Source organism: Equus quagga, chromosome 19, assembly GCF_021613505.1.
Source record: "Equus quagga isolate Etosha38 chromosome 19, UCLA_HA_Equagga_1.0, whole genome shotgun sequence".
Taxonomy (NCBI): domain Eukaryota; kingdom Metazoa; phylum Chordata; class Mammalia; order Perissodactyla; family Equidae; genus Equus; species Equus quagga.
The window spans coordinates 15,394,745-15,417,546 of record NC_060285.1 but is presented as its reverse complement, the minus strand read 5'-3'; the positions used below and the strand labels follow the sequence as shown (position 1 = coordinate 15,417,546).

Below are 22,802 nucleotides of genomic sequence, written 5' to 3'. Positions count from 1 at the left end.
TGGGAAAATCTGGAAGAAGACGTTTTCTCTGGCTGGGGGAGGTGTCCATGAGGATGCAGTGTCGAAGCTGCCATCTTTGTGCTATACGTTGGCACAAACCAAATGGATCTTTGTCATGTTCCAGCCTCACCAAGTCAGCTCGGAGGGAAATGCTAGCCCTTCTTTGCGTCAAAATTGTGAAACAAAGCAAAGAATGACTAATGCAACCTTTCAGAATCTCTGTAGAGTGACTCCTCTCCCCACTTTTTGTCCTTTCCCATTTCAAATTGTCACAATTATTAAAGGTTAAATGTTTGGAAGGGACGTGTGCTAGCCTATGTAAGAAAACAGCCCATTTTGGGGACTGTTTCTCCACAAGACCATTCTTGGTCTCTATATTCATACACATGGGAGACCAATGGGAGAAATCGTTTAAATGTGTTGGGTATAAACTAGCGAGCGTTATGTCATGGGTCATCTGGCATGGTTGTAAGGATCAGTATGCCTGGCCTGATAAAGGAGTTTGTGCTACTGTAGTCAGTATCTGGGAGATGAGTTCGAATGCTGAGATGCTTTTAGGGACAAAGAACTGAATCTAGGAAAGTGGGAAAATTTAAGCCACGCGGTCATTGCTTATGGAGCCATTAGTTTTGCTTACCAAAGGAGTGGGTCCCTGGCTGTAAGCATCCGTATCAATACCCTTTCTCCTGCGGTGGCTCTCCTACACAGCTCGGCTCAGGGCTGCTGGTCTGTCTTGAATATGCATTCAAAACACTTGGGGAGACTGACAAAGATACATGTTCTGGGCCATATGACCAGCAATTCTGTCTCCTTTGGTCTGAAAGAAGCCAGCTCTGCACATGGCCAGCTCTGCACATTGAGAAAATTTGTCTAGCCTGTCACCACTTCGTTGTGTACTTTGAGCTGTGTTTCATTACTAAATGAGAATCAGGTGAGATTGACTTCTTCCGCTCTTAATCTCCAGGGCAGAAGAGTGACACCTGCCTCAAGGATTCCCTGTGTTCCTAACCTCCGACAGCACGGGGCTTCGTGGTGTCACACCCTGCCCTACAAGTTTTCTCTCACCCCTTCATTCAGAATGTAGAACAGCATTATTTCTTTGAAAGATCTGCCCCTGAGTAATGTGGGGAATATATAGATATATATTTTAAGTAGAAGAAACCAAACTTCAAATCATGTAACTCTTTGTGCTTGAATCTTACAATAGGCTCCTAGGGGCAGAGCTCCAAAGTCTTTCTACTAGGGCGACCTCAACTGCATTGTCAGGAGAGGAGGGAGGAGCCCTGGAACCTTTACGCCTGAGGCTGGGACTGTGGCTCCCTCAACATGTGACTTCTCCGAGTGTCTTCAGAGGGCCCCTAGGAAGCGAACTAGGAACTGAAAATTAGGTGATGGGATTATGGGATGTACATTTGTCAATTCCCAGTGATTCTCTAGGCATGTTTTTGTGTGTGTGTGTGTAAATGGGACTCCCAGGATCCTTGACTGGGGTGGCTAATCACCAAACCTCACATTCTCCAATATTTCTACTCTTCTGTTAAATTTCTTTTAACAGAACAGCTTTAGAAGGTAGCCACGTCTGACATTTCGAATTTCACCTCCATGTCTCCTTTCCTTCTGCCTCCCCTGGCTTTCTCCAGAAGTCGCTGGGGAGTGGTGAAAGAATGACATCAGGCAGGAGGAGAAGGACGAAGAAGAAAAGTTCTATGGAATTACAGACTGTCTGATCTCCCTACCCTCAGCTGCCCTCCCCAAAGCATGGGTGTGGGTGTGTTGACCCCAAGGCCCATCCCCACCCACGTTGGGGGTCAAGCAGAATGTGTTGAGAGTAATGCCTGCAAAGTAGCAGCTCCATCTGTCTGACTGTCCACGGGCCATCGCAGCTGCCCCTGGGAAGCATTTCTGGCAGCTCCTGGCCGGCCTGTTTCTGTTGCATTGCAGAGGCTGAGCAAAAAGGAGGGAGGTGTGTCACCGGGCAGAGGGAGCTCCAGCCATGCCGGCAAGGAGTGTCCCACAGACACTGAACCAACGGAGCACAGAGACAGAATAAGAGAGGACCAGTTCACCACTCACCTGGCACAGTGGCCGTTAGATTTGCTGCTGATCCTAGTCAGTGCCAGGCAGGCCCAAGGCTACCACGGTCTCCAGCTGCCAAATTATGGCTCTCAATGGTCACTGGCAACTGGATCTAACTGATCTCTCTCAAGCTGGAGCTGCTACTTTTTATTTTTTGTTTTTGAGGAAGATTAGCCCTGAGCTAACATCTGTGCCCATCTTCCTCTACTTTATATGTGGGGCACCTGCCACAGCATGGCTTGATGAGCAGTGCATAGGTCTGCACCAGGGATCTGAACCAGCGAACCCTGGGCCACCAAAGCAGAACACATGAACTTAACTGCTGTGCCCCTGGGCCGGCCCTGGGGCTGCTACATTTTATTGCATCCAAGACCAGGGGTCCTGAACAAGAGAAAGAGGACTTCTGAAGTAGCCTAGGTTTTCTTGCTCTTAGTACTGATCTGATCATGAAGGAGGAAAGAGGGCAAGTCAGAAGAGGACAACTCTGAAGGCCAAGTGGATCTCTGACAGCCAGGTACAAAGCCAGACTCTGGATACTGAGCCGGACTCCAGCTACTAGTCTGTTGGGAAGCCCGCTTGAAGGCAGGTCCTTCTGAGGTCAAGGGTTCTAGGTGACCCAATGCACAGAGAAGGAGGAGGTCTCTGGCCTTGTCCTCACCACACCAATCTGGCTCTGAAGGACCAAAGGACCGCTTTTATGCCCCTGGGAGCCTGGATAGGTCTCAGCTGATTACCAAGCAGTCTATATCTCTTGGGCATGACCAGAAGCTGCTCCAGGCCACGGACACTTTCATTTCTGCCTCCCTCTCTCCCTTCCCTGTGAAGTGAGGGGAAGACACATCTTGAGTGGCAAAGCGGGCCTAGAGGGGATAGCCTGGCTCTGTCCCAGGATTCCGGGCTCCGTGTGGGACCAGGAGGCTGGTCTGGCACCTACAATGGCTCTAGCACCAGGTGCTTGGCGGTTTGGGACAGCCCTGCACCCCATCTGGTCATGGGGGGTAGTCTGTCATAGGCAGAGAGCTTTGGAAAGGGAGTCAGGACTACGTTCTCCAGCTCCGCAGTTAACTTGTTAGTCAAGTTCGGGTTAAGCAAAGTTAAAGCTAATTTCTTTACTGCAGGAATCCCAACAGACTTTGACGTGTAATGTGTAACATCAACCTCAAAAATAGAAATAAAAACAGTGTTTCCTAAACATGCGTGACCATGAACCCCTTTTGTAATCTTGTAATTTGTAATTTTGTAATTTGTTTGTGAAATGCCGGCCTAGAAGCTACCATCATCACACTCTCTGATCCTGTGTCATCGATCTGCTGATTCTCTCTGGTTCCTCCTATGCTCTTGAGGAGGAAACCACATCCTGGGGGAATTCAGAGAGAATTCCTGGTGGTGTAACACAGAAGGGGGGAGGAGCCCTACCCTACCTAACGCCCTCCTCGGAAGTGGAGGGCCTTTCCTCTGCGGGGACCAGGAATGACTCCTAAAGAAGCTGTGGTCTGCTCGTGGCTGTCCAGTCTGGGCGTGAGCAGCATTCTAAGAGTTTCCCTCTGCTTCTGTTGTGTTCTGAAAGGCCCCACTTGTCACACAGGATCTGGTTTCTTTCCATTGTCCTCAAGATCCCCCTGATGGTCAGGCCTGGTGGGGCCTTGCCTGCGGGTCTGAGGGGCGGTCTCTTGAGCCTGGCTGGAACTAGTGTGGGTCGGTGGTAGGTGCCCCTGGCTGGGCTTTTCTCCTTTTGTTTGCAAAACACTGTCAAAAGATTATTGCCTCCTAAATTGCTGAGGTCCGACTACAGAGTCTGCATTTGATGTAGAGGGGGACAAGCCCTAGAGGGGACCTTGGCCCAAAGGCAAGCAAAACTCGAACAAGAAGTGTGAAAAGTAGCCACACGCAGACATCGCACTTGGTGGTCTGAGGCAGGGAAGCAAGCATCCGGGGAGTGGGGTGATACGACACCCGTCTTTAGGGCCCATTTTGAGGAACCTGGAAGCTCTCAAAGGCCCACCACTCAGCGGGACAACACTGGAACTTCACGGCAAAGGAAAGTGGGGACACGTAAAGATACTCAGCTGCTGGGTCAGAGGCATTTAGACAGTACATTCTCAGGCCCTCCATTCTGTTCCCATCGGGAACCAAGGCTGAGAAGGAAGACGAGGCAGGAGGCGGGAGGGTGTGACGAGCAGCCTGCACGGGGCTAGTCTGAGAAGAGGCTGGCGAATGACTTCCTCAGGTTGCGGATGGTCTCGGCCTTGGCCTCGTCCTCACTGGGGGGCCCGCGCTGGGACGCATCAGACGTGCTGAGGCTGTTAGTCAGGGACTGCGATTTGCTGAAACAGAAAGGCGAGAGGGGTTGGGAGCGACAGGGCCTGGACCCCCAAGGAAATGAATTGTGGGGGTCTTGCCTGGAAGCCAGCTGGGTGAGCCTGGTCATCAGGAGGATATTAAGACCAGAAACCAGACACCCCAACGCTTCCGTGACTGACATCACACACATCACTGAGCCTGCCATGTGGTCATGGGTACCCTCCTTTTTTAGGTACAGAAATTGGGGCTCATGCAAGTGATAGGGGAGCAGCCAAGGCTCACATTTTCCACTACACCAGGCTGCTCAGAAGGCAGGGTTACTAGAGAGTAACTTGACCACTCTCCTGCCTGTGTGCACAAACCCGCTTCGTGGAGGGTAACGTGCTGGCTCAGCGTGGGGTCCTGGCTGCTCCTCCCGGGGCTTCCAGCACGAGTCCGGGAACCAAGAGGCCTGTGTTGCAGAGCCCGCTCTGCCATCTGACCCCTCTGGCCGTGGGCAAGCAGCGTACTGCTCAGGCATCCTCTACCTCGTGGGTAAAAGGGAGGGTGGGTGTAGCCCGCCACAGGCCCTTCCAGCTGTCACTCAGGGCTTCAAGTCCCCCCTCTTCCCCAAAGCCTTTGCCGCGGATTCCAGCCTGCCCTGGGATTCCCACGGCGCCTGCTGTTAGGGATTGCAGAGTGCCAGCCTGCAGCAGCTACTCGCTGAGCACGCCCTTTGCGCCCCTCTAGGGCCAGGGGCAAGGCTGCAGAGTTGAACGTGACTCAGGCCCTGCCCTCAAGAGGCTCACCGTCAGGGGTGGTGGTGATACAGCTGTGTCACGAGTTTAAGAGATCCGTGCACAGTCTTGTCATCCCATTAACAAATCGAAATCCTCTTCAAAACAGGGACTATCTTTTTCTACTCCTCGCTTGTTCTGTGCGGGTCCTTATCCAGCACTAGGCGAGGAGCGAGTGTTTGATAAACACCTGCTGACTTGACTTGAACCAAATAATACGTGAGAGCAGTAAACCAGGAGGTTTAAGTGTTTCTAGCCAGATTACCATAATGTCAGTGTCCAAACCTGGCTTAAGTCCCACAGCCCTTGCCTGTCCTGGCATTACCTGGGCTGCATCTTCTCACATGGTGAGAGGCTGTCACAGATATGCCTGTATAATGCCAGCAGTGTTCTAAGCACTGACTGTGCATAAACTAATTTTAATCCTTATAATAACCTTGTAGGGTAAGTACTATTGTACCCATTTTGCAAGTGAGGAAGTATAAGCACAGAGAGGGTGAGTAATTTTTCTGAGGTCACGCAGCTTTTAAGTGGCAGAACTGGAATTTGAACCCAGGTAGTCTGACTCCAGAGTCTGTGCTGTCAATCACTATGCCATTTTTCCTGGAGGGCTACTGGTGAATATCTATCAATAAAAATGCATTTATCCTTTGATCCAACAATAACATTTTGCAGGTATTTTCTCTACAGCTGATCCTGCACACATAAGAAATAGCGTGTGCTCAAGGTTATTCACTTCAACTTCTTTGTAAGAGCAAACTAAATTTCTATTTATGGTAGATTAATTAGATAAATTATAGTACAACTATACAGTGGAATACTATACAGCTGTGAAAAGGAGAATAATGAACTCAGTGGAAGAGCTCCAGGATTTATTGTTAAATGTAAAAATCAAGGAGCAGAATGGTGTGGATAGCGAATACCACCATTTGTGTTAAAAAGTGGGGGGAAAGAATCAGAACATATATTTTTGTATTTGCATAAGCAAACACTGGAGGAACAAATACACAAGGAAGTAACAAAAGCGGCCCCCTCTGGGGAGCAGGACGCAGGAAAGCATTGGATGGGAATGAGGTGGGAGTAAGGCTTTTCAGTGCATACTTCTGATATCATTGATATCTTTTAGCACTTTGAACCATGTGAATGTATTACCTATTTGAAACAATATGCTTAGCATGACCTGTGGACTGGACGTCGTGTGTTCAATTCTAGCTCTTCTACTTACTAACCGTGGAAACTTGGCAAGTTATTAATCTCTTTCTCTGATTACTCATCTGTAAAATGGGGATAATAATAGTTATTAACTCCTAAGCTTGTGAGAATTAAAAAAAAGAAAACCGACTAGGTAAAGTGCTTGGCACATAGTAGGAAGACAACAGAAGCCAGTGGTGAAACTATGATTATCAATATTCATGTTTGGAGTTGAAGGAAGGGAGAAACTTTCCAAAGAAAACACATTTGGGATCTTTCTGACCTCAAACCAAGTGACGGGGTCGGGAGGAAAGCAGATGTGCATGTGTATCGTGTTGGTTTGTTTACAGAAATGATGACGACCGTTCCTCCCGGCTCTGTGGTCTGGCCGTTTGCAAGGTGACGTTGCAGGTCCTCCCATCAGAAGTCCACTTCCCCACCTCTGGGATCCGGGCTTGGCCATGTAACTTGCTTTGACCAAAAGCATGTGACGGAATGAAATGACATTGTGAGGCTTCTAAGGCCTCGAGAGGCCTTGAAGCTTCTCCTTTACCCTTTTGGGATGGAATTCTACCATGTGAGGAAGCTGGGCCCAGCCTGCTGGAGGACGAGGCCCACAGAGCCAGCCAACACCAACAACCAGATGTGTGTGTGAGGCCCTCTCGGACCATCCAGCCCCAGCTAAGCTGTCAGAAGACCGCAGTCGTACGAATGATCCCAGGAGAGGAGGCTTGCTAGACTCAGTAAATGAAAATACAGGACATTCAGTGAAACCTGAATTTCAGATGAAAAACAAATACGTGTTTAGTATAAGTATATCCCATGCAGTATTGGAGGATGTGCTCAGACTCAAAATTATTCATTGCTTATCTGAAATTCAAATCTAACTGGGCATCCTGTATTTTATCTAGCAACTCTGCAGAAAGAGACCAGCAGAAGAACCTCCCAGCTGAGCCAAACTCAGAACAGATTGCTGGGCCAAAAAATTGTGAACAAAGGAAATGGTGGTTTTCTTAAGCCACGAAATTTCAGGGTAGTTTGTTATGCAGCAAGAAATTACAGAGGCAGGTGCATATGGAGGATCATGGTGGGGCCTAGTCTATACTCTCACCCTGCTGAGCCCTGCCTGCCCCCCAGTTTCCATCCACTAGGCCCGCTGCTCCCTATTAAAGTCTGGGTGAGGCCTCAGTGGGTCTTTGTCTCTGGGTCCCTGACCCTGAGTCAGCCCAGCTCTGCCCACACCCCAGCTCCACCCTAGACCTTTCCCAATTCCCAAAGCACTTACTTGAGATGGGGGTGGGGTGGTACTGGCTTCTTGGATTCTTCACCTTGTTGGGAGGTGCTGCGGCCTTGAATGGGGGGCCGGGGCTGTGAGGGGAGGGTGGCGCCCGGCTTGGAGGCCTGGTTTGGAGAGCTGCCACTGGATGCCCGGGACAGCTGTGGAGAGCCTGGCGATCTCTGCTGCTGTGGAGATCCGGACGGGGGGCTCAGGGGCTGCTGGCCTTGTGGGGAGAGCCTCTGCTGGGAGGGGCTTCCAGACCTTGCGGGCTGAGGAGACGGAGCTTGGCGAGGGCCCCCTACAGGGCAAAAAAATTATTACACCCACATTTTTCTAGGATAAAGATGGCTGTGTGCCAACATTGCTTTGAGGATGTTCATCACAGTGTTTTTTATAACGGTGCAAAACTGAGAACAGTATAAATGCCTGACCATATGGGAACTGATTAGGGACATTAAGATACATCCATGTAACAAAAGACCCTGTGGTCATCATGTATGATGTGGCTGAATAGTGCTAAATGACATGGGATATTGTTGACAATATATGATAAATATATACTGCTAAACAACAACAAAAAAAGCAGCTTATAAAACAGCACCTATGGTTTTATTCCATCTTGGTGTGGGGACCTGGAATTGGCCACCCCAGGATATGTCTCTTTGGCATCAGGATTATTTGAGGCTGATTTCTTTTGATAAGCTGGGACAGGGAAGGAGGCTCTGAGGAATGGAACTTGCCCTTCGTTAGGACACATTTACATTTGTAAGGTAAATCTCTATCTGTAAAGGTGCCTCCCTCTCTGTACCAGGAAGAAGAAAGGTGATGACCTTCTCTCTAAAAACTCTTAATCAATGCCAAAGGCAAGGACTTAGATCTGCATTTTATTGTGCTTGTCTGGTAACCTCCTGTAACTGACTTCCCTCCCCCTCCCAACGTTGGCATTTCCTTAAAGATTAAGCATCTTTCTTTAGGCTGGGAACTGATTGCGGTGGGGTGCTCATCTGTGACCACCCCCCCCCCCCCCCCAGCCCGAGGCAACACACCTGCAACCCCGCCACTGGGACAGCAGACCTATCTGTCGTTTCCATCCAGTTCTGTGCTGACAGAGTGGCCTTGTGACTATTGTAAAAGGGACATTTCAATCACATGTGAAACACCCTGTTTGGGGGTATATAAACCACGTGCACCCCACTTCTTCGGTGCCCTTTCTTCCTTCGGGAAGAGAGGCCCCGGGCCATGGTTCCTCATAAAGCTTTGTTTAATTTTCTCTTGCTATTCTGTCTCATGTGAATTTAATTCATTCTCCGGCCAGACGAACCCACATTTGGGAAGAGGAAATGTCTTCCTCCCCTACATTGGCATATATGTATAAAGCTATGTGGGGGCTGGCCCCGTGGCCGAGTGGTTAAGTTCGCACGCTCCGCTGCGGCAACCCAGGGTTTGGATCCTGGGCGCCGACATGGCACCGCTCGTCGGGCCACGTTGAGGCAGGCACCCCACATCCCACAACTGGAAGGACCTGCAACTAAGATATACAACTATGTATGGGGGGCGTTGGGGAGATAAAGCAGAAAAAAAAACAAAAAAAAAAGATTGGCAACAGTTGCTAGCTCAGGTGCCAATCTTTAAAAAAAAAAAAAAAGCTATGTAAAAAAGCAAGGGTGGAAGGTTACACAGTAAAATCAGTGGGTCTCCAACTTTAATATGCATGGGAATCACCAGGATCTTGTCAAAATAAAGATTCTGATACAATAGGTCCGGGTGGTGTTATGGACTGGATTGTGTCCAACCCCCGGCCCCTCCTGAATTCATAACTTCAAGTCCTAACCCTAAGTGTGACTGTATTTGGAGACAGGCCTTTAAGGGAGGTAATTACCATTAAATGAGGTCATGAGGATGGGGCCCTGATCCCATAGGACTGGTGTCCTTCTAAGAACAGAGAGACACCGGGGTGTGCATACAAACAGAGAAATGTTCACATGAAGACGTACTGAGCAGGCGCTGTCTGCAAGCATGAGGAGAAGTTTCAACCCTGCCAGCACCTTGATCTTGGATTTCCAGCTGCTAAACTGTGAGAAAATAGATGTCTGTTCTTGAAACCACTCATTCTGCGGTATTCTGTTACAGCAGCCCAAGCCGACTGATACCGGCAGGGTCTGTGATCCTGTACGTCTAAAAATCTCCGAGGTGATGCTTCTGCTGACCATGCTTCAAGTAATGAGGCACTGAGCAGTGATTACAAAAGTTGGGGGCCGGGGCAGTGGCATAGCACTTTGGCAGCCTGGGGTGTGCAGGTTTGGAGCCCAGGTTGGACCTATACACTGTTCATCAAGCCATGCTGTGGCAGTGTCCCACATACAAAATAGAGGAAGATTAGAACAGGTGTTAGCTCAGCGACAATATCCTTCAAGCAAAAAGAGGAAGACTGGCAACAGATGCTAGCTCAGGGCCAATCTTCCTCACACACACACAAAAAACAAAAGTGGTGGGATTCTGAAGGATTTTTATTTTCTTTCTTTTGCTCACTGATGCTTTTCACACTGAAGATACATTACTTTGGAAACAATGAGAAGAATTATCCCTTACTTTTGGATAGCTCTCCAAACTTTTCTAAGAACTTTCAAAAGCAATATATCATTTGATTTAGAGAGAGGCTGGTCAGAAAGATACCATTCTTCTCATCACATAGAAGTGAGAACTGAGCCTCATTAAGGTTTCATACCAGAAGGAGCAGCCACTTACAGCTGGCAGAGGATCTTGGCTTCTCCCCGTCATTGCACAGAGCGTATCACCTTTTACCGACAAGAACAGGGGCAGCGTAAGCTTGGGGACGGCTAGCCACCCAGAAGTGACTTTGAGTGGAATTCCAAAGCCCTGAGCAAATTAGCAGCACTCTCCTCACCGTCTAATCTGGGGTGTCAGGATTGCGAGGGTGAACTGCATCTTGCCAGAGCAGACTGGCTGCCTGCTGGTCTCTTCTCCCCAGGACACGCCTGCTCCAGGGAGAGGGAGATGCACCGTGGTTATTCTCGCCATGCTTTGTAGACATCATTTTAGATGGTTAGGAGACTGAGAGTTACAAGGGGCCAGAGCCCATCTCTGTAGGCCTTTCATAATGTGGCCTCTACATCTGAGCTCCACAAGTCTCTACTGAGCACCGGTTTTGTCCCCGGCCTGTGGCTGTGCATCCTCGGAACAGCTCTGTGAGTTAGGCATTATCATCACCCCCATTTTTACAAAGAAACTGAGTCCCAGATATACTGTGACTTGCTCAAAGTGTCACTTCTAACTAGGAGAAGAGTCAGAATTCAAACCTAGCTCTCTTTGACTCGAAAGCCCTGTTTTGTTTTCTCTTTTTTCCTTTCTTTTACTCTACCACACAGGACAAAATCTTTGTGCAAATTAAGAAATTAAGAAAATTAAAAATCTCCAGGTGGAGGCAGCTCTGAGCCAGGCGCAAGGGGAGAAGGACTAGATTTCAGCCGATCTTCCCCTTCAGATGTCACCTCGCCGGGCACATTTGCGGAGGGCACGACCTGCATGTCTGGTGGCCCCCCACCATCCTCCAGCAGGAGCCCCAGGTCCTGACTCAAGCCTTGCCATTCACTTGCTCTGTGACGTGGGTAAGTCACTTCTCCTTTCTGAGCTTCTGGGCCCTTGTTTGTAAAGTGAGGTCGTTGGAATAGCCATCAAACATCCCTCCCAATCTGGACAATTTTGTGAGCCTGGCAACACTTCCTACGATGGAATGAATTGCGCCACCAGTTTGGCGTGTGGCTTTGATTCTTTACCTTTTCATGACTATCTGTCCCGGGAGACTGGAGGACCACTGATCTCAAACTCAAACACCGATAGGGCCAGGCAGGTACATAAATAAATAAAACAACTGAGTGTCAGAAAAACTATGGGGCGTTAAAATTTTTTCCCAACCTGAGATAAAAACATAGTTCAGAGAACTCTTTCTCGAAAGAAGTGTAAGCGTAAAGAAAATAGCAATTTTCTTAGTGACACTAGGGAGGGGTAGGGCCTGAGGCAAATGGTGGAGGCCTTGCCCAGCGCAGAGGAGCAGCTGCTAGTAAATGTCAGCGGACAGTTGCTATGTAGGAACACAGGCCCATTGTTTCTAGAGCTTCTGCTCTATCAAGAGAAGCTGGAAATCTAGATGTTTATGTAAAATCTCTTGATTTTTAAATGTTTGCTTACTTTTTTGTTTTTTAAACCCACTGCAGGTCAAAGAAAATATCTATTTTCTACTTTTATCTTAAGTACCCCCTACCCCCAGAGCCGACAATCTTGAAAAATCTGGATACTCGTTCACTCATTAACTATTCGTTGGGTCCCTATTATACACCTCGGATCCATCAAGAGACACTCTAGTTATTTCTTTCAGCTTCCTGTCAAAGCAAACAATTTAGTATTTTTTATTCGGACACGTACAAAAAACATTAACATATACAGAATGTACTTGCCTAAGCGTAGGATGGGTGCTCAAAAACGATGAGGCTCATTAAAAGAAAACTTCACTTTACTGAGTTGAAAATGAACAGTGAGTTCAGAAACCAGTTAATAATGTGATCTTGTTATTTTGAGAACTCAATGAAAGCATTGTTTTTTAATTAGCCTTGTTATTTTAAATCTGCATGTTAATTCAATGAGCATTTTCTTTAATTATCTTAATTAGTTTTAAATGGATTGTTTTTCAACTCACTAAAAGTGTGTTTGGCCTCATGTCTCTTAAAATAATATCTCTTTATCAAGTATGTCCCTACTCTGGGCTGGAGAGGAAACCAGAACACAGTAGCTCTCTGTTTTAAAAGGGCTCTGTTCAAATGTGTTTTAAAAAGTCAGTCCTGAGGCAGAGGCACAGCCAAGAGTCTGGCAGGGGGAGGAATAAGCCATTTTTGCACATTTATAACTCTAGAATTATCTAGAGTTAGGCACGAGGGCAGTGGGGCTGAATTAATTATAAGGTTTGTTAATGATAATAATCATTAAGAATAGCTAGGAAGACACAAGTTAATAGTAAGTTTTTAATTGTAAAAGTTATATAGTTTTTTCTTCTTTTTTTGTGTGGAAGATTGTCCCTGAGCCAACATCTGTGCCAATCTTCCTCTGTTTTGTATGTGGGTTGCCACCACAGCTTGGCTTGACGAGCGGTATGTAGGTCCGAGCCTGGGATCTGAACCTGTGAACCCAGGCCACCAAACTGAGTGTGCTGGACTTAACCACTACGCCACTGGGCTGGCCTTGTACAAATAGTTATTAATAGTAAATATCAGTAGTAAGAGCTAACACATAGTAAGCTTTAGCTCTGTGCTGGACCCCTTACTAACTGCTTCACGTGCAATATCTCATAGACAGCTCCCCAGAACTAAAGAGGGCAGCTGTTATTTCCTCTTGTATCATTGGGGAAACTGAGGCTCAGAGAAGTGTTGTCAGTTGCATAAGACTGTGAAGGTACTGAGACATGGAAGAGAATTCAAACACACGTTTATCTGCCTGAAGAAGAATCCCAATGTTCATTTGTCCACAATGGAATAAGTTATGCGATTTCCCTTTCCTTGAATGCTTTCTGCTTTCCCAAGAAGAGAAGCTGAGACAAAAAAAAAAAAAAAAAGATGAATGGGGCATTTTATCTAAGACCTGTGGAAGAGAAGCCATTTAGTGCCCAAGGCCGATTTTCCCATGAAGCAACGAATCCGTTACTTTCATAAAAGCTGGGAGGACCACCACATGATAGTGATGCTTTCTTTCTGATGGGTTTTAGAGCAGATCCTTAAAAGATTTCCGGGAAACTGCCTGGCCTGGCTTCTTGATGCAAAGCTGCTCTGTAGCTCCGCGCAAAAAAGGTGCAGGCAGACTTTCTTCCCAGGCTGGCAGGCAAGAGCACCAAGCAGCTGACATTCCGCGAGAAAGTTCGTTATTGCTGCGCGTTCTTTTCCTCTTGTCATCAATAGTTTATCCATTTTCTAACAAACGGTGGCATTTACATAGCAATGCTGGAGTACCCTTTGAGGAACAATTTCAGTCTAAGAGGTTAGATAGAAAGGTCTTTGCTTCCTTCCTCCCGCCCTCCCTCTGTCTTTCCTTCTCACTCTAGCTGCTTGGCTCATAAGTCTATCATCAGGCACCACTAGTGGCTAAGAAACAGACACTTTCTAGAAGATCTGAGAGGCCAGACTTGTCCACCTACCACTTTCTTGTGCTTCCTTGGACATCCGCCACTGCAAAAAGGAAACACTGAGTTTTCACGGTAGAGGGGTTGGGAGGCTGAAAACGGGAAAATCGATGGGGGAAGTCCCTAGCACAGTGCCTGCCACATATTAGGTACTTTCTGTCTTCCCTTCCTCCTCTCCTGACTTTTAGGGGGTGACAAACCTCACAGTCTCATTCACTCTGCATATGGAGCGAGTGCACATATTATGCGGATAAAGTATTAAGATGGCTTTTTCCAGAGTGCCTTCTGGAAATCCCACATGGATCCCTCAGTGCATTGCAACATCTTCCCTGGATGGTTTCTCTCGGTGGCTTGTCATGGGTCCTACCTTGGGTGGGTGGGCGTGCCTGGGGCTGTCCAAGCGGAGGCGCCAGCTGGGCTGGCCCGGGGGATTTTGCTGGTTTAGTCTGTGGACCCTAGAGCAGGCGAGGAGAAAAGAAGCCTGTTGTCATCACCACAGCCATTTACTTCCTGGGCGGCAGGGCAGGATTAATAAACATCTTTTCATTATTGAGGTGAAACTTACATAAAGTGCACAATTCTTAAGTGTACAGCACAATGAATTCTTACATGTGTAAACTTCCATGCGACCACCACTCGGATCAGGACAGAACATTTCCAGTGGAGAAGGCAGCCCTGTGTCCCCTCCCAGACAGCAACCCCCTCAAGTATAACCATTATTCTGACGTCTATTATCTTGGATTTGTTTTTGTGGAGAAAAAGGGGAGCAGGTTTTGACAGTTGCTTTTCCAGAAAGCTGGAGAGCTGGCAAATTCTTTGGAGAATGGTCTGGTAATCCACGAAGAGGATGGTGGGGTGGGGGGAGCTTTGCGGGAGCTTGTTGAGGTTGGGGGATGGGGAAACGGAAGACACAATAGTCTCTATTAACTGGTGCCCTGGGAGCACACGAGGGGCATGTGTGTACACGGGGGCGTGCATGCATGCACACAATCACACACACACACTGCTCCCTGCTCAGGCCCAGGATGGAGGGCACAGAAGGGACAAATGGCTTCTCAAGTTCATAGTCTCTGCCCACAGATGCCCAAAGCCCAGTTGAGAACAGGTTTTTCTCCCCAGGGTGGTGGAGGGAGGAAGGGCCCCTCAGCCCCCCAGCTCCCCCGTCAGGAGAAGGTGGAGGCTCTCCCTGGTGCCCAGCCTCCGTCCACAGCCCATTCCCTTCTCCCCACAGTGGTCCCCTCCTGGGGTATCTCCTTTGGGTCTGGGGCTCCCCATTCCCAGACAGCCCAGCATGTCTCATGGCTACAAAGTCTCCTTGCTCCCCAGGACCTCACCCAAGGCCTCAGTGGCGAGGGCACTGTGCCGCCTGGCATCAGGAATTGGCTCATTTTGGAGACAACGAGGTCGGCCATCAGCTGTTTGTCCTCTTCCACGTGCTCGCCAATCAGGGGCATCGAGCTGTCCATCACCTGCGGAAGAGAAAGGAGGCCTGAGGGACCCCTAGCTCGGTGTAGCCGGGCAGCTGGGCAGGGCGTCCCAGGAGCACGGGCTCAGAGCTCTGGACAGAAGTGACCACTAGATGGCGATGTTCTCCACGCAAACACCAGCCCGGCGCCTGCAGCTGGGTGAGCCCGGCGGCGGCCTCCAGTTCCCGTCAGCTCCCGTCAGCTCAGTCTAATCCACTCCCTGGATTCGGTTCACTTCAACCCACATTCGCGGCACTACAGAAACGCCACCGAGGGCCAGGGAGCTTTTGCTGACCTTTTCTGCTCTTTTCTTTGGGGAGCCAGTCTCCGGCCCCTCCTTTCCCGCTTTGGCCCCTCGCCCAGGGTCAGGGCCAGCCTCCTGAACTTTGGCCCAAGGTCAAGGCTTTCCGCAAAGCCGGAAGCAGTGAAGGTGGGGGTTCGATTATGACAACAACAAAAATGACAGGGGCTGGAGTTGACCCCGGGTTCAGAGAAGATGGAAGAGGAGAGGCCTGTTCTCCCGGGCTCGCCTGGAGAACTCCTTCCCCAGCAAGCAGGCTGCTTCTCAACGCAGGCAAAGCCTGAGGGGTTCATTTACCCATCCTGCTCTTTTTGCAGCTGGGAAACTGAGGCCCAGAGATGGGAGAGGACTTGTCCAAAGTCACATGGGCCAATGATCTGGGTGGTTCTCCAGTCACTGGCGGCTGCAGAAGGTCTTGGCAGCCCCTCTCTCCTCCTCCGCTGTGGGAGTCCAGTCCTGTTCACCCCCCAGCCCACCAAACGCACTGTCTGTTTCCCCTTTCCCCAAGCTGGGGACTCACCACGTCCTCTCTCCCGTCCAGGTCCTTATGCACGCTCTTCCCTCCGTTCCCTCTTTACCTGGCTAACTCTCATCCATCAGGAGACACCCAGCGAGCCTTCCTCTGGGAAGCCCTCTCTGACTGAGCAAGCTCTGAGGAGCCGCCTCTCGTCTGTACTCCTGCTGTCCTCACTTTGGTCGTCCCACTGGAGAGCTTACCCCACAGTGCTGTCATCTCCTGTTTACTCGTGTCTCCCCAACCACACTATGGGCCCCTGAGGTCAGGGATGGGCCCTGAGGCCTGTTAAACAGGTAAGCCCTCAATGACTCCCTGTTGAATGGAGGACTAGAAAGTCCTGTCACAAGTCCTGCTCATAACGATCAGGATCCTAATAAGTACTGTATTTTATTGAGCACTTACTATGAGCCAGACCCTGTTCTAAGCACTGGGTGTGGATGATCCACACACATCTCGGAATAACTCTTGGTGGAGGCGACTATCATTATCTTCATCATAAGGATGAGGAAACTGAGGGTCAAAGCAGCAGCAAGGTCAGGGACGCATCACTAGGAAGCGCTGAAACAGCTCCCTGTGGTAAGAACCGGGAATAGGAAAGCTGGGTTCCAGGCCTGGGTTCTTCTACGGGCTTGCTGTGTGATCTTGGGCACGTACTTTTCCTCTGTGGGCCCACTGTTTTCCTCAACGTAAGCTGAGGGGTTTGGGCAGCTGGGAAGCCCTTCCGGCTGGGACTTTTAGGGACCCAATGTGGTTGGGAAGCTGGAAAGGAAACTCAAGGATGTGAATGCTGATTCTTGCATGGTCCTGAAAACTGTCCTCGCATTGAGCTCCTCATGGGCTGGGCCTGGGTCCTTGGCATCCTGGATCCCAGTGCCCGGCACACAGACAGTCTCTCGGTCAACGTGGGCCGAGCTGAGTTATAACTGTGGGGTGTGTCTAAGTGTGCACAGGTCTGTCCTTCCCCCTGACGCTGCCCACCCCTCTCTGTTCTGGTTTCTGTTTCCGACGTTCCCTGCAGTGGAAAACAGCCACCACGAGGAACCTGAGGTCAGAGGATTTTGGAATCCCCATGGTGGACACAGCCTAAGGAAGTGGACACTCTGGTCTCCCCAGGGAAACATTTTTCCAGTGAGCAATGTCACTCTCTGGACAGGTCATGGAGGTCAAGTTCAAGGGTCTTTCCCCTGAGTATTTCGCTGTGAGGATCTTCACAAAACATGTCACACAAATTTTGTGTTCTCACCACAGAGGTGGATGAAGAAACCAGTATTTTTGCATCTCTTCTGCCTTTTTTTCCCAGCTGGGGAAAATACCTTTTCTCTTCCCGGTAGCAAGCTCCCCATCTCCCACCATCCCACTCCAAACCCCAAAACAAGGGAATCAATGCTGTCATGTTTTTGAGAAAAAAAAAAAAAATCTGAAAAGCCATCTTTTTTTTTTTCCTGGAACATTTCTGAGAAGTCGTTTTCTCGTTTTTTGAAGTCCAAACCCACTAATTTTGCCTTTTGTTTTTATGTGAAAGCGCTTTCATCCCTGGCCCTCCGAGCGTCTGAAGGCAGGCAGTCTGGGCCCACGGGTTCAGAGTTTTGCTTCCTAAGAGGCGGAGCCCTTGGGGGAGGAGATAACGCCAATGCCAGGAGAAGGGGTGGAGCCAGGAGAAGGGGCGGAGCCATGGGCCAGGGCAGAGGAGGCCAGGGTCCTGCATCTGCTGCTCGAGGGTCACCTCTCTGGATGGAACTCCGGGAGGCAGGGTCCCTGCCACCGTGCTCACTGCTGTGTCCCTGCTCCCTGGCTCGGGGCCTGTGCCCGGGGTGGGGATTCGATAGTGAAGGAACAAATGAATGCTTGTGTGTGTGCCAAAGCTGAGTTCATGTTGGTGGTCCCGTGAGGGGGTGCAGAGGCAGGAGGCAGGAGGGTCTGGAGAGAGGCAGTGCCCCGGGCAGGAGGCCGGGGCCCACCCTCCATCTGAAGCTCCCAGGGCCTCCTCAAGAAGGTGCAGACTGGTCCCCCAAGGGGCAGCCTGGCTCTGGCTCGGAGGCAAGTGTGCAGGCCAGATGCCGGCCCCTTTGATGTCTCCTCTGAGATGAGGCCCCTGTAGGAATTTCGGGTACAGTGCCCAGTGGAGGCCAGAGGGACAGCGGTGCCTGGACTCGGGGAGAGCTGTTTCCAGAGCAGGACTGAACCCGCAAATACAGATGTACTCCTTGTGGGAGCTCCCCGCCTTTGCCGGGAGGGGGAGGGACCGTGTGTGCCCTGGGCGCCCTCTCCTGCCCCTCCAGGGGTGGCCACTCTCCGGGCACAGGTGTTAATGCCGTCCTGGCAGGGCTGCAGGACAGCAGCAGGGCTCCCACCCGACGAGTCGGCTGCTGCCGCCATGCTGTGGGGCCCGGGGAGGGGCGCGGGCATGCGGGCCTGGAGGATGCACTGGCTCCTGTGGTCACCCCGGCCATGTGCTTCCCATTAGCAGCCCACACCCGGGGGGGTGCAGAGCGCTCCCTCACTGGTCTTGGCCTTGTGTCAGTGCTGCCCCTCTGCTGTGGCTTGAGGAGAAGGCCATGGGAGGGGAGGGCCGGGAGGGCTGTGAGTGCGGAGACTGAAGCTGGGGGAGAAGGAAGAACTCTGCGGGAAACCGTGGAGAGCCCTGAGCTGGGGGGGGGGCGGGCAGGGAACTGAGGAGGAGAGCGGAGAATTGTGGGACCTGGAGACACAGAGGGGTCATGGAGGAGAGGGGCATTGTGGGATAGAGGGAGGCATGGAGAGGAAGTTAGGGGAGAGGCGGCTCGTGGGACCAGGAGACACAGAGGGTTCATGGAGGAGAGACGGGGATTGTGGGATTGGGAGAAACACAAAGGGGGATTTATGGGGAGTAGAAGAGGACTGTTGGAACAGGAGAGAAACGGGAGGAGTCACGGAGGAGAGAGGGGGATTGTGGGACTGGGAGAAGCATGGAGAGGAAGTTGGGGGTGGGGCTGGTGTAGGACAACAGAGACGCGTCGGTGGCAGTCCTGGAGGATGGCAGGGGGTGGTAGGGCTGCAGGAGGGTTGGGGGAGAGGGTCTAGGACCCACAGCCCCTGTCGAGCTTCTCTCTCACAACCATCCTTCCCTCCATCCACATCCCTGCAGGGCTGTCCCCTTTCCTAACCCTCAGTGCCCTGCCATTACCTGTTTGTCATCCTTCCCTGCCGGCCTGCACACCCCATGTCTGTCTTGTTCATGGCTGAGTCTCCAGAGCCACGCCTGTGCTTAGCCCACTGTGGCCCCAGAGTACGTGTTTGTTGAATGAACAGACGATGGACTCTCAGCATGGTGACCAGGGAAGTGTGTCCTCTTTATACACTTGGACAGGGAGAAGATTTAAGAGGCCTAGTGGGACAGAGTCTTGCCCACTCCTGGCCTGATGCTCCTCCCCTACCCTTAGGCCCACAGATTGGGGAAAGTTGTCCAACCTCATGCCCGGGCCTCTCGAGGCGCCTGGGTTCTGGAGCTCAGAACCCCTGGCACGAAGGCTTTAGATACAGCTGGCCGGGGATGGGGAGGTAGTGGGGGCAGCAGATGAGAAGTCTCTAGGGGGAACTGCACACTGAGGCCTGTGCTGCGTGCGCCCCGTCACAAGCCAGACCACAGAGATCACACTCGGGGGCCTTCCCTCTGGCAGGCCTCCCAGGAGCTGCGGCAGTCCAGCCTCCTGCTGCATCCCTCACCTCGATGATGTAATCTCTGCCATCCTTGCTGTGGACGGCCTTGACGGCGCAGATGTCCAGGCCGCCAAACATTTCTGAGCAGCTGTCTACCCACAGCCTGTACCTGCAAGGATGGACAGACAGACCATGAGCGTTAAGGGAGAGGGAGCAGGGAAGAGGGGGCAGAGGGAGAGAGAGGCAGAGAGAGACACACGGAGACACAGAGGCACCCGTCAGAGATGGAGCAAGAAGGTAAGAGATAATGAGAGACAGAGATGCAGCAAAAGAGAGAGAGACACAGAGAGAGACAGGGAGGCAGAGGGAGAGACAGGGACACATAGAGGGAGGAGCAGAGGGAGAGGGAGGAAGGCAGAGAGAGAGACAGAATGGGTAAAAAGGGAGGCAGAGACAGAGATGGACGGTGAGACAGAGACAGAGAGAGGAGAGAAAGGGAACCAGGAAGCCAGGATGAGGGGGAGAAGGAATGAGAGTTGGAGAGGTCTGAGACATGGCCCCCACCCCCACCACCCAGAACCTTCCACAGTAGTAGGGGGCTTGCCTTGACCCCCTTGGGAGCCATCCCGGACACCCAGCCACCCCTGCAGTCCTTTTCCCTTGAGAAAGCTGCTCAAGGCTTCCAGAAATACCTCCCAGGCCGCCCTCCCAGCCCCAGTGCCCGGGTCAGAGGAGGGACAAAGGGCGCATTCTCCTCTGGGCCTGGGGGCGGGCAGCAGGGCTGCCTGGCGGGCTGCAGGGCTGGGGGCCTGGCCCTCTGGAACTTTGTTCCCTTTCCAGCCACTTGATGGCTGCAAGGCCAGTTTGCTTTGCAGGGGAAAGATCTCAACGCTGGACTTTGACCCTGCAACAAGGGGATGGTTGTATCCGGAGAGTTCTTCCGGGCTTGCACTTGGCTTCCCTTCTGGTGGCTGGATTTGGGAGTCACAGGGGACTTTGTGTCGACGTTCTGGCTTCCATCCCCACTCTCCAGGGTCACACGGGGCATGCCTGCTCTGAGATCTATTTGTGTCTCTGAGCCATCAGGCCTGGAATGAGGAGAGATCATGGCTGAAGTGCTCTTAGAATCAGCTCTCTCATCTTATCTGCCAGTGCCTACTGAAGTCCAGAGAGGGAGAGTGGCTTGGCCGTCACACAGCAAGGCAGTAATAGAGCCAGGATTACTGGGATCTCCTGACTCAGTCCAGTTCTTTCTTTCCACTGTAGCAAGGAGCACAGGAGATCACGGAAGTAAAAGGAAGGATGAAAACTCACGCCTTTTGAAGTCCTATTATGCACCAAGCATTCTGTGGGGGGTGGACTCCTCATTCTCTCTAAGCCCCACAACAATCTATCAGGAAGGTTTAACCCATTTTACTGATAGGAGGCTGAGGCTCAGAGGTTACTAAGTGCCTGTGCCTGCTTCCACACCCAGATCCTGTCTGACCCGACAGTCCACGCAGGCCACTCTTCCTCTCAGCTGGAGCGCATCCCAGCCTGTTCTCCCTCAGCGTGGGAGACCGGGGCCCCGGATTCTTGTGTTAATTTCCTCAGTAATTTGGTGTGACCTCTCTCGCTTGCACCTCTCTTCCTTTTCTGTAAAATGGGGAGGCCTGATTCCGGTTGTGCATCAGAATCACCAGGAGAATTAAGCAAATACACAAACAGCTAGATACGGGGGGCTCCGCTCCACGTGAGAATAATCTGTGACTTTTTAAAGCTTCCCATGTGATTCTGACATGCAGCCACGTTAGGGACGACCTTTGGTCCTTGGAGCTCTGAGAGCCCCCTGGGATCTCTGATCAGAGTCCCCATATTTGTCACCAATGGCTGAGTGGCGGGGCACTTCCAGCTTAGGGAGACCTGTGCCCTGAGACACCCTCACAAATCAGGTTACTTCTCAAGGGAAGATGGGAGTCTGGACTAGGCCCAGAGGCAACTGGTTTCTAGGGGCTGTTTGCGAATGATGAACTTCCAGGTGAGTTACTGGCTGCACCCCATGGGGCAAAGGCCCCCTCATCCCCCACCAGGGCCAAGGAAGGGACTTCAGGGTGGAGCTGTGTGGGAGGGATGGAGAACATGGGGTGGGTGCTCCCCTCCAGCCAGGTGGAACCAGCACCGAGCAAGCAACATCATTGGTTTTCCCAGGAGGCAGGCTACTTGGCGAGCAGGTGAGCCAGGTGGAAGGAGGGCCAGAATCACGGGATTTATGGGCCCCAGGGAATTTTCCCCTGTGGGGATGGAACTGGGGAGCTGGGCCCCAGACCTTAGGGTGCTGCCCATGACTGTGCAGGAGGGAAAGTGAGTGCCAGGCCTGAGCAGACCACTCCCATGGGACACCCCTGCAGGGAGGGCCGCTGTGGCCTGGGACAGAGCAGAGCCAGGGAGGTGCGGCCTACTGGAGACATCCACGAACAGGTCATGAGGCAGCGGAGAACACCGGGCTCACATTCTGGAAAGGCCATGGAGAAAAGGGCCACGGCTGTCCCATGAATGCCCACTGGAGGAAGGATGTGACTGCCCCAGACCAAGCGTCTCAGTTGTGCCAGGTAAGGAGCACAAGCCCTTCGAGAGGAGTTAGCACAGGTGGGTTCCCAGGGTGAAGGGAACAGCTCCCACCTGGGGTTGCCAGGAAGGGAAGGAAGCCATATTTCCTGGCCCCTCCCTGCCATGGGCCAGTACTGGGTCAGGTACCGAGCCTCCCTCTCTCATTCAGCCCTCCGACTTGAGTATTATTACCTCCAATTCACAGTTGAAGAAGTTCAGAAAGATTAGTTAACTTACCCTAAGTAACACAGCTTGGAAGCGGCAGGACCACTTCCTTTCATTCATGCTGCTTCCTCAACTCAGAGCCCCTGAACTGGAAGTTCCATGAGGGCAGGGACCATGGCAGTCTCGTTTGCCACCATTTCCCCACCTGCCTCGATTACTGGCTCCCAGCTGGTGCTCGACAAATAACCAGCAAAGAAATAAAGGAATGCCTGCCAGCTCCTCTTCATTCTTTACGACGTGATTCTGGCACCACCTCCTTCAGGAAGT

General features: G+C 51.3%; 1 protein-coding gene across 1 annotated transcript in view; it reads right to left on the bottom strand.

Moving 5' to 3' along the window:
- Nucleotides 1–4,267: 4,267 nt before the first annotated feature.
- The window catches only part of SYN3 (synapsin III), a 453,079-nt gene continuing 434,544 nt past the window's right edge, over nt 4,268–22,802 (bottom strand). The window contains exons 10-14 of the mRNA XM_046646801.1: nt 19,791–19,893; nt 15,139–15,273; nt 14,172–14,259; nt 7,630–7,921; nt 4,268–4,400 (exon numbers count right to left, since the gene is read on the bottom strand). Coding sequence (XP_046502757.1) covers nt 4,268–4,400; nt 7,630–7,921; nt 14,172–14,259; nt 15,139–15,273; nt 19,791–19,893 — 751 coding nt within the window. The remainder of the gene's footprint in view (nt 4,401–7,629; nt 7,922–14,171; nt 14,260–15,138; nt 15,274–19,790; nt 19,894–22,802) is intronic.